Source organism: Cervus elaphus, chromosome 12 (genome assembly GCF_910594005.1).
Source record: "Cervus elaphus chromosome 12, mCerEla1.1, whole genome shotgun sequence".
Lineage (NCBI taxonomy): Eukaryota > Metazoa > Chordata > Mammalia > Artiodactyla > Cervidae > Cervus > Cervus elaphus.
Window position 1 is genome coordinate 73,268,432 of NC_057826.1, and position 12,714 is coordinate 73,281,145.

General features: G+C 37.7%; 1 protein-coding gene across 1 annotated transcript; it reads right to left on the minus strand.

Annotated features, from left to right (window-relative positions):
- Positions 1–536: 536 nt before the first annotated feature.
- LOC122705916 (olfactory receptor 4S2-like) lies at positions 537–1,475 on the minus strand. The gene has a single exon (XM_043921210.1). The coding sequence runs from the start codon at positions 1,473–1,475 to the stop codon at positions 537–539; it is 939 nt and encodes a 312-aa protein (XP_043777145.1).
- Between the last annotated feature and the right edge of the window lie 11,239 nt (positions 1,476–12,714).

The following is a 12,714-nucleotide window of genomic DNA, read 5'->3' on the forward strand; positions in this document are numbered from 1 at the left end:
TAGGAGAAATTGTCCAATTCCTCAGAGATAACTTTTACTTGTAACTCCATTCTAAACTATTGAATTATGTCTTAAGAGTATTGGATTTGAATTGAAGGGATCTAAAGTAGTAGCAGGAGGAGAAGGGGACGACAGAGGATGAGATGGCTGGATGGCATCACCTACTCGATGGGCATTAGTTTGAGTAAACTCCGGAGTTGGTGATGGACAGGGAGGCCTTGGCATGCTGCGATTCATGGGGTCACAAAGAGTTGGACACAACTGAGCGACTGAACTGAACTGAAAGTAGTTCAATGAGACAAGAGCGGAAGTGTTTACTCTTCCACTCTAGAAATAATCGAGGATAAGCCTAGCCAGTACGGAAAGGTTTAAGTTTAGCTCACCTAGAGGCAAAAAGATGAAATAGCCTCAAATTATTCCCCGTTAAAAGAGAAATATATGACATAGTTGAATGTCAGAGACTATTCCTTAAAATTATTAAGGAGTTAAGGGCCTTGGAAGGTATCAACTAATCCTGATTTTGTAATTCTAACAAACTATGCCTTCTGCTTTTCCTTCAAGGAGACTTTGTGATTCCACACCCGATCCATGGCATTCTTTACATCCTCATTCCTCAGAGTGTAGATGAGTGGGTTTAGCATTGGGGTGATGGTTGTATAGAACACAGACACAGCCTTATCCAGTGGGAAAGTGGTGGAGGGACGGAGGTAAATGAAGATACAAGGGACAAAGAAGAAAGTTACTACAGTGAAGTGAGACCCACAGGTAGAGAGAGCCTTGCGCCGGCCCTCAGCAGACTGCTTCCGAAGACTAAATAGAATTACTGTGTAGGAGGCCAGAAGAATGAGGAAACACCCCAGGGAGATGAGACCACTGTTGGCAATCACCAACATGTTTACTAGGGTTGTGTCAGCGCAGGCAAGTTTTAGAACTGGGTGGACATCGCAAAAGTAGTGGTCAATGATCTGAGAGCTGCAGAAGGGTAACTGAAAGGTCAGGAGGGTCTGAACAAAGGAGTGAGCCAGGGCTCCCAGCCAGGACAGTGATGCCAGCATGGTGCAGGCAGTGGTGCTCATGACGGTGGTATAACGGAGCGGTTGGCAGATGGCAGCATAACGGTCAACAGCCATGACAGTCAAAACGAAAATCTCAGCACAACCGAAAAAGTGGAAGGTAAACATCTGAGTTACACAGCCCCAGTAGGAAATAATCTTTTCCTCAGAAACAAAGTCTGCAATCATCTTGGGTGCTGTGGCTGAGGAATAGGCGATGTCCACAAAGGACAAGTTACTGAGGAAGAAATACATGGGTGTGTGAAGCCGGGGATCAGAAAAAACCATAAGCAAAATGAGCAGGTTTCCCCCCAGGATCACCGTGTAGAAGAGGAGGAATAGAGCAAAGAGTATCAGTTGCGTTCCAGGATCTTGGGAAAGTCCTAAAAATATAAACTCGGTAACATTGTTGACTACTTCCATGGAGATCCAGGCAGAATTGGTCCAGTGGCTCTGTTTCTCTGCAAAAATAAATGTTATAAATCATTGTAAGCAGGTAAAGCCTAACAGGAACAGCCTTATGAAAACATTTAAGTGATATTAAATATAGCAGAGGAAAATATTTATATTTCTTGAGTACTCTATGGATATTTTTTCATCATTAATTGTCTTACCACATTATTGACTCTCATTTGATTTGCTATTATGCTTAGACTTACAGTTCCTTTCTCCCAAATGTTTTCCTTCATAATCATCTTGTCCCTCTCTCTCCATCTCTCTCTCTGATCTCACACTGCCCACCCCCACATCAGAAATTCTAATCAGAAAACACTTTACGTATTAAATGGATAAATTAATTTTTGAGGCTAAAGATATAAGCAAGGAGTTAGCATTTTAGATTTGATGTCTAAAATTCCTAAATGAACCTTTTAATATAATATATACAGATCAACTTTAAAAGAATAACATTCTACTTAATCAAGGGAGAATGACTCAGTTTCTAGTTTCTAAATTAGGTTGGAAGTTTCAATGCAATTTAAAATTAAGTTATTTTTAGTGACTGAGAACAACATATACATTGACTCCCTAGCTCATCAACAACCTATGCTTATAAATTAACGTTGGAAGAGTTTGAGTCCTACTCTTTTTTTTTTTTTCATTTATTTTCATTAGTTGGAGGCTAATTACTTTACAATATTATAGTGGTTTTTGCCATCCATTGACATGAATCAGCGGAAAACTGGTCAACCACTTGTAAAAGAACGAAACTAGAACACTTTCTAACACCATACACAAAAATAAACTCAAAATGGATTAAAGATCTAAATGTAAGACCAGAGACTATAAAACTCCTAGAGGAGAACATAGGCAAAACACTCTCCGACATAAATCACAGCAGGATCCTCTATGACCCACCTCCCAGAATATTGGAAATAAAAGCAAAAATAAACAAATGGGACCTAATGAAACTTAAAAGCTTTTACACAACAAAGGAAACTATTAACAAGGTGAAAAGACAGCCTTCAGAATGGGAGAAAATAATGGCAAACGAAGCAACAAAGGATTAATCTCAAAAATATACAAGCAACTCCTGCAGCTCAATTCCAGAAAAATAAATGACCCAATCAAAAAATGGGCCAAAGAGTCCTAATCTTTGACCTGCATAAAGAAGTTCAGCTTCGCTTGCCAGTAAGGAATACATCAAACTATACAGAGAAATACTTTGTCTTATGTACTGGATAGAATACAATACAATCCAAAGTATTTTACGTAGGAAAATACTTTGTCCTATATGGTGGCTCAGATGGTAAAGAATCCGCCTACAGTGAAGGATACCTGGATTCAATTCCTGGGTCAGGAAGATCCCCTGGAGAAGGGAATGGCTACCCACTCCAGTATTCTCGCTGGAGGAATTCCATAGACAGAGGAGACCGGTGGGCTACAGTCTATGCGGTGAAAAGAGTCAGACACGACTGAATGACTAGCATACACATTTTGTGCTAAAGAGTTGAAAAATTTAAAAATTACTGAAACTTTTATCATCCTTAATACTTTTGCCTTGAAAAACCCCAGATAACTCTTTGTCCTTGCAATTATAGTTAAGAATGAGGAATAAAATTTCCCATACAGATAATGGTAGTATTTTATAATTGTATGAATTGTTTTAAGTGTTACATACAGAAGTGCTTAAGGCATACAGAAAAAGTACTGGATGAAATAATCAGAGATGAATTCTTGAAAGAGATGAATCAAGAGACAAAATTTAAAGATCCTCAGATTGCTTTTATTTCTTTTACTGCTCTGATTGCTGTGGCCAAAACTCCCAAAACTATATTGAATAGTAGTGGTGAGAGTGGGCACCCTTGTCTTGTTCCTGATTTTAGGGGAAATAATTTCAATTTTTCACCATTGAAGACAATGTTTTCTGTGGGTTTGTCATATATAGCTTTTATTAAGTTGAGGTATGTTCCTTCTATTCCTGCTTTCATGTCAATGTATGGTAAAAACACTACAATATTGTAAAGTAACTAGCCTCCAACTAATAAAAATAAATGAAAATAAAATAAAGAAAAAAATAATAAAGATCCTCAGAATGAAAATAGCTTCTCTGAATTATGCAAATGTTTTCTCTGAATCAAACCCCTTTTCTGCACGGATAGTGGAAAAAGCACTGCCCATAGCTGAGTGATTTGAGTACCTTCACCTACTGTTAACTTTGGGTAAATCTACTTACTTTCTCTGAATATTGGTTTTCTCATCTATAAAAGATGGATGATAAAGTTTTGGCCTCACAAAGCTGTTATAGAAATAAAATGAGATCATCTATATAACATTTTTGTATTTACAAAATGCTTTACTTTATAATTTGATTCTATGAAGTGAAATCTCTCTAGTAAGTAGAATTTGTAATTTGATCTAGTCAGTGATTATATAAAAGCTATATAGACAACTAAGAGACAATATTAAAATCCATATTTAATTTTATTCCTGAGACAATAAACCATAATCAGCTCATTTTCATTGTAGAAATACTATTAGTAATGGTAATTAAGTACTATTAAGCACTTTTCTATGTGCAGGATTGTAAGATAAACAGTTATCTTATTTTACTTCATTCTATCCTCACAATGTGTGTGTGCTCAGTTGTGTCCAACTCTATGTGACCCCATGAATTGTAACCCGCCAGGCTCCTCTGTCCATGGAATTTTCCAGGCAAGAATACTGGAGTGGGTTGCCATGCTCTCCTCCAAGGGATCTTCCTGACCCAGGGATCCCACATTGCTGGTGTATTCTTAACCACTGAGCAGAAGGGGCTGATATTTGAATTGTTTTATTCTGATTCTAGAACCCACAAAATACACAAACTCTTAAATGAATGATGAAAGACAGAATGATAAATAGAAAGGTGATAGATAATTGATAATGATAGATTGATGAGTATAGATATAGATGGACAGATAGATGATAGATGATAAATAGATCAGAGAAAGATAAACATCTCATGAAAAAACAATTGCATTTAAAAAACAATTGCTCTCTTATGGTGTGAAGTCCTTTGATAGGAAGATGTGCTCTGTGTCCTTAAATCTTCAAATCCTCTATGACACTATAACAGGAAAGTCAACCTGAACTCAGTTACCACCAGCTGGTAAGATCATAAGGATTGAAAAATATGTAGATAGTAAGAGAAAACACTTACGTTGTACTTACTATTTGCCAGTTAAAACTCACATTTAATTCTCATAAAAATCTTATAAGATAGGCTATCATCATTATTCCCACTTTAGAGATGAGGAAACTGAAGAACAAAGAGAGGAAATAACTTGCCCAAGGTCATGGAGCTTGTGACTGGCATTACTACTTGAACCTAGGAAATGAGAACTCAATTTTTTAAATCAATATTCATGCTTCTGGGACTGATGGCATCAAAATCACCATATCTTCTTTCTCATTGGAAATTCTTAAACCTTCTGCATAGTCAAAATACTGTATCCCTTTTCTGCTAATCAGGAAGTGTTTGTTTACTTTTTAATTATATATAGTATTTGAAGAGAAAGACTACTATTGCAACGGGCAAGATCATCACAACATACACAGTTTCTATTCTACTTTGCTCAAATTTAATTTACAATAAGAATGCAATAGCAAGTGATGTGGTATTGATCATTAATCTAGATATAATTTTATTTGTCATGAACTGACAATCAAATAGAGGAGGTCCACTCGAAAACTTACAATCACAGTTCTCTGAGATAAGGGTAAAGAAGTCCAGCAGAGTCAGGAACACCTTTCTACACAAGGTTATCATTGAATGGAATTTTGGAATGTGAATTAGAGCTAACCTGAAGATGACTCTGCAGGGTGTGAGCACAGAAAAGTGGACAAGGCAGGAAGTGAATAGTGAATAGAATATATGATATAAATATTGGATGTAAATCATCATAGCATCCTCTATGGGAAATATCAACAGGTTTGATGTGATTCAGCACAGAATCCATGGATGGAAGTGTCAGGAAATGATGAAAAGGAAGAGTTTTTCATGCCATAAAAGAGCCCTGTGAGTTAAGTTGAAGTGTTGGAATTTATTTTGGATGACTTGGGGGATTATAAATAAAGATTCCCAGGGTAAGAGGACAGCAGGAACAGACGGTGGTAGAGACCACTTGTTAAAAGAGGTCTGAAACCTAGTTTTCCTAGATTTAAATTCTACCTCTACTACAATTCTTGCTAGCACTATGACTTTAGGAAAATTACTTAGCTCCCTTTGCCTGTTTTTTCAAATGCAAAAGGTGGATAAGATTAATATATACCTCATAAGTATTGTAAAGATTACATATGTGTTCCATATAAAGCACTTATGTACATAGCACAGTGTTAAGTGAATATATGATTAGCATTACCTAGCATTACCTGTGACTGGAGGAAGGGAGGCTTATATAGCAGCCAACTTAGGACACTAACCTTCTTATCATGTCTACCTCCTAATTCCCATTTAAATGCATTTCCAAACTTGTCAAAACCTTAGAAAATACATCTACTTCTGGCAACAAACCTTTCAAATACATTTTTAACTGAAATAAGAACAATGTTTTTCCAGTAGTCATGTATGGATGTGAGACTTGAACCATAAAGAAGGCTGAGTGCTGAAGAAAATTGATGTTTTTGAACTGTGGTGTTGGAGAAGACTCTTGACAGCAAGAAGATCAAACTGGTCAATCCTAAAGGAAACCAATCCTGAATATTCATTGGGAGGACTGATGCTGAAGCTGAAACGCCAATACTTTGGCTACCTGATACGAATAGCCAAATCATTAGAAAAGGCCCTGATGCTTGGAAAGATTGAAGTCAGGAGGAGAAAATGACAGAGAATAAAATGATTTGATGGCATCACCGACTCAATGGATGTGAGTTTGAACAAGCTCCGGGAGATGGTGAAGGACAGGGAAGCCTGGCGTGCTACAGTCCATGGGGTCGCAAAGAGTTGGACACAGCTGAGCAACTGAACAAAAAAGAACAATGTAGTTTATGTCCCTGCAAGGCTTTCTTTAGGAGTCAAGCAAGGATACCCAAAGATGCTTATACAGCTGTTTTATTTTTCCTAAATAGTGACTATCTCAATGTTATTTTGAATCTAACTCAGTAGCCCATGAAATTAATCCAAGTCTAAAGCTCAAGAGCCTTTCTACTATCTTCGTTAGGGGAAAGAGCACAGAGATCGAAAAACTGGGCTTGACTCATAGCTCTGCTTCGTACAGGCTGTGTGATTTAAGATTTTCCTCACTTCTATTAACTTCAGTCCTCCTTTATGAGAGAATAATGCCACAAATGCTGAGGATCGTCAATTAACAGATACAGAAACAATGCGATCTGCAAATCTAAGTCAAGATCATTTTCGTGATGGAATTTCAGGAGCATCAGTATGAGACTGGTGCAAAGCCAACCCTTTCAGGAGCATTAGTATCAGGCTAGGTCGAATTTGGCCTCTCCACAAAGATGCCAAACAATATATACTAGGTATAGGTATAATGGAATCTATGCTGCTAAAGAAACAGTGTTGCTACTATTCCACGGACCTACCTAAATTATTTCAATTAGAACAAATAGCTAGATCACAGCTCACTAAAATTTTCTGAGAGAAAAGACTCAGCCTTAGTTTCTCCTGTGAGCAATTTGCAAATGACAGAGACCAGATATTCTGGATCTTTTTCCTAATATCAATCTCCATCCCACAGCAAACTCTTTATACAATAGTGTCTAAACAAATAGAGTTGAGAAATCTGCAAATGAGTTAATGTAACACAATGTAGACTAGAAGGAAATGGCAACCCACTCCAGTACTATTGCCTGGAAAATCCCATGGACAGAGGAGCCTGATAGACTACAGTCCATGGGGTCGCAAAGAGTCGGACACAACTGAGCGACTTCACTTCACTTTCACTTTTCACTCAGTAATTGCTCAATCTCAGATGGTAAAGAATCTGTCTGTAATTCAGGAGACCTGGGTTCAATTCCTGGGTCGGGAAGATCCCCTGGAGAAGGAAATGGCAATCCCTCCAGTATTCTTGCCTGGAGAATCCCATGGACAGAGGAGCCTGGCAGGCTACAGTCCATGGGGTCGCAAGAGTTGGCAACTAAACCATCACTTAGTAATTATTTACTGAGCATTTTTTCTGTGTCTGGTACTGTGTTGTGAACATAAAAAGATGAATAAAAACCTATTCTTGACATAAAACCATTCATTTTAGAGTAATAACTTTAAAAGACTCTCTCAAAGCCTTATAGATTTATGTAATATCTGAAATCTAAATATAAAGATGGTGAAGGACAGGGAAGCCTGGAGTGCTGCAGTCCATGGGGTTGCAAAGAGTCAGACACGACTGTGTGACTGAACAACAACAGTAAGTAAAAAGAATATGAGAGATCGCTTGACTTGCTTTATTCCCATTCTTTAACCATTGGTGAAACAAATGAAATGCAGAGAGGAAACTGAATTATCGAGGTTCCACTGTTAATGGTAAAACTAGGACTAAAGTCCAATTGAATAATAGGATAGACACTTTAAACTGTAGCAAACTACTTCTTTAATTAACAGTATTACCAGAACAAAAATTGCAAAGCAGATGAAGAATTTAAGATTTCCCTTTATGCGTGAATATGATTTACATCAATAACATTACCTCTGTCTCTTTCACCAGTTGTTAACCTGGCATTCCAGGTAAAAACTTACTCTGGCTGTCTTCCTGAGTGTGGTCCCACAACATGGATTTGGACAACCTGAGATCTTCTTGGATCAATAAAATTTTCTGAGATAGAAATGTGACGTATATCCAGAAATTCACACTAAAAAACAGATCTGTATAGTGATGCTTCTCTCATGTATGTGCCACATTTCACAGAAAGGACTATGCTACAGCCGAAGATAAAGTCCTGAGTTTGATCATCTGTTTGTTTTTTTCCTTCTCTTTCTCTTTCTCTAACCTTCTCCCTAGGAAGTGGCAACCCACTCCAGTATTCTTGCCTGGAGAATCCCATGGACAGAGGAACCTGGTGGGCTACAGTCCATGGGGTCGCAAGAGTTGGACACTATTTAGTGACTAAACCACCACAGATAAGGCAGAAGAAAGACAAGGCTGTTAGGCAGAACCCAGCATATGTACAATGTCTAACCTTCTCCCTTTCTTTCTCAAAGATAGAACTTCATGAGTTTAAAACCATGCCATAGCTTCTGATCTTGGCCTGCAAGAACTTCTTTCTATATTCCCGGCTGCCAAAAGAAAGAAACCATCAGCAATCTTTATGTCTCATCACAACCCTGAGGGACTTGTGGGGCCGGTGATTGGGTAGCAGCTGGACAGAAAAAATACAAATGTAAAGACATCTAAACCACTCCTTTTAAAACTATATTGAAGGCTACTTGATAAACAACTAGGTAATAAGTACACAGGCCATTTCCACAGTTTCACCTAATTTACTCAAAATCGGGGCAAGAGAAGGGAGGTGATTCTCAGTATCACTGTATTGGGCCCTTTCTCAACAATAAATATTTGCTTAGACAACTAATAGCATATTTTACTTCATTTTAAAATTTGTTGAAGTTCTAGAAGATAAGCAAAATGTTTAATTTAATAGCACTGTGAAGACAGTGCCTCAGTCCTATTAGTACATGAACCAGTTTCTTAGGGATTTAGGTCAGGGAGGCTTGACTTGAGTTGAGGATTACACCTGTAAAATCGAGTATAAAATTTACTCAGTGAATTACAGTGTGAACTTTCAGGTCGAAGCTAAAGTTCTGTGTGTTTGAATGGTACCACCATAAACCATGAAAGATATAATAACCCAAATAATATGAAAATGCACCTTGGCTAGTGATTTTTCTGAGGCAAAAAGGACTTAAATTGCAGCATTTAAAAAGTGTCTTTTGTTGCTGCTGGCAACAGTTGATTGTTCTGTGATGGGGCTAGAGTATCAATAAAGGGGTGTTTAGTTAATGTGGCAGTATTGGTTGATTAGTTGTGACAGGTGTACCATAGTAATGTAAGAAATTAACAATAGAGGAAGTGAAGTATACAGAAACTGTCTGCACTGTCTTTGCAACTATTCTGTAGATTTGAAACTGTTGTGAAATTTTAACAAAATACTTAGATTTTAAAAAGATGGTATAAAAGCCTTGAAAGTACAGAATATTTTTTAATATTCCAAATGTGATTATTTTTACCTTATTCTGAGTACACATATATTACCTAACATGAAATTTCCTATGTCAAAGCTAGTCGCAGTATGAATGAGGGAGTTATCAGGAGTTTTATTGCCATGTGGCAGGGGTCTAGGATTGAAATCTCTAGGTCCTGTTTGCTTCCTTCGATTCTCTAGGATCAAAAAATTGTACAATCTTCTTTCAGCTTTTGTTTCCCATTGAACAGAACAGTTAGCAATAATGCTAATATAACCAGTCAGTATTTAGTAAGTTCTGACCACCTGTAGACACACTTTTTAGAGCTTTACAAGTCCTATTTTTTGTTATTATTTTATTTAAGTTGTTTATTTTGTTTAAGTTTCCTGAGAACCCTGTGGGGCAGATACTATTATTTTCCTCATTGAACAAAGAGATATTGAGAGGTTAAGTCACTTGTCCTCTGGTAAGTGGTGGAGCTAGACCACGAAGAGAATGTCCAACTCCAGCGTCCACACTTCTCACATCTCTGCTCTACTCACACAGGCATCTGGGCTCACATATTGTCTTCAAATACTATTCACCTCCTCCTGGTGGATATTGAGAGCCTTTATAATTAGATGTCTGGGTTACCTGTTGATGCCTGGGGGAACCCCCAAATGGCAAAATGTCTACCACATTTCCAAGCACATAATAGGCTTTTAGCAAATAGCTGCTCAATCAATGAATGGATAATAAATTAATAATGAACTCACAAAGGAATAATGAATGAATGAATATAGAAGGATCCAAAAATAGGATTTCTTTATTAAAGGAACATCTGCCTGGAAATGTTTCCTCTAGACGAGGAGTAAACACTGACTTCTTTTTCAAAACACTGAATAATTTTTATGGCTCTAAGAGGGAATAATTTGACTGTAAGAAAGCTTCTGTTTCTAAAAATCCCAAATAAATGACTCTGTAAAACTATATTGAAGATGACTTGGTAAATAGCTAGTTAAAATTCAAATCATTCCTATACAGTTGTGCACAATTTGCTCAAAGTTGGCACAAGGTAAAGCGAAGGATGGTACTCAGTATTACCTTTTGGACCACTAACCCTACAACAAATAAAACCCTGCTTTTATTATTATTGGCTTCCTTACTTTGTTCTTACTATTCTTGACTCATTCACAAGGTGTTTAGAGCTAGGCCATAAATGTGCAGTCTTTGCTCCCACGTGTTCTGGAAATGTGAAGTCAATAACTCTCCCGTGACTTCATGAATCAGACTTGTCTTTGTCGCCTTTCACTTACTTCAGTACCCCAAAGGACTCCAAGAGCTTGACAGAAGGGGCAGACCCATCTCAAGTATCTGTGGGACCCAAAGCAAGAGTACAAATAGAACCCATGTACCATGTCTAAAAGCTATACTGAGTGAAGTAAATTAGACAGAGAAAGACAAATATCATATGATATTGGTTATTGTGGAATCTAAGACAAAGGGTACAAATGAACTTATCTACAAAATAGAAAAAGAGTTACAGAAAATAAATATCATTTCCAGAGAATAAAGGAGGGGATAGACTGGGAGAGAGGGGGGATTTAATTGGGAGGTTAGGATTGACATATAAACACTACTATATACAAATATATAATTAATAAGGACCTAATGTATAACACAGGGAACTCTACTCAGCACTCTGTAATGACCTATGTGGGAAAAGAATCTAAAAGAGTGTGTATATGTATATGTATATGTATAACTGATTCACTTTGTTGAACAGCAGAAACTAATCAAATATAAATAAAAATAAATCAAATATAATCAAACAAAAATTTTTTTTAAAGCTATGAATCAAGGTAACAAAATTTAAATGAATTTTAATTTTATCATTGAAAATAATGTTCTCATACTCTTTTAACTAACCACTGGAAGGCCAGGTTCAAATTCAAAACCCATCAGACATGTCAGGATGGATTAAAGCAAGTTTTGGTTCTCAGTTCCCAGTCCACATTTTCTGGTTCCAAATCCCAATACAAGAGATCTCTCATGTATGAATGTGGATTCTGCAGCCCAGATGTCCAGGCTGTAGCCACATACTTTGCACTCAGAGCCCTTCAGTCCAAAGGCACACACAAACCCAGTGCTATGATCCAGCCTCAGGGAGGCAGACCTGAAGAAGCTCAGGCAAGCCATGCAAGTGGGCTCAGGGCATTTGAATTGTGAACTCTGTGTATGCATGCTTGCTAAATCACTTCAGTTTTGTCTGATTCTTTTTGACCCTACGCACTGTAGCCCACCAGGTTCCTCTGTCCATGGAATTCTCCAGGCAAGAATAGTGGAGTGGGTTGCCATTTCCTTCTCCAGGGGATCTTCCTGACCCAGGGATCAAGCCTGTATCTTCTATGTCTCCTGCTTTGGGAGGTGGGTTTTTACCACCTGAGAAGCCCTGTGAATTCTGTAGATAATATCGACCACATACAGTCTGAAAAACAGAAATTTTATAAGGCTATTAATAAAACTTTTTGGTGATGCTAATGGTAAAGAACCTGTCTGCCAATGCAGGAGACATAAAAGACATGGGTGGGTTCAATCCCTGGGTCAGGAAGATCCCCTGGAAGAGGTCATGGCAACCCACCCCAGTATTCTTGCCTGGAGAATCTCATGGACGAAGACCAGCAGGCTACAGTCCATAGGGTCACAAAGAGTTGGACACAACTGAAGCGACTTAGCACTCAGCAGACAACTGATAATGCAAAAGGCAGTATCTTGCTTTTCTGAATATTATGCTACCAGTTCCAGATATCAACAGGACTTTTAAAATGCGGTGGTCAGAACACAGGAAATTACATGCTAGGTCATATATGTATGTGTATATATATACCCATACACAATAAGATAACAGAAACTTTCTTACTGCAAAATTATCCCCTCTACGAGCCCTAAAATTATGAAGTGTCATGGAAAAGAAGTCAGCATGCCATCACAGTGCTTACTCCTCATCTAGAAAAAACATTTCTGGGAAGATGTTCCTTTAATAAATAAATCTTATTTTTGGATCCTTTAATA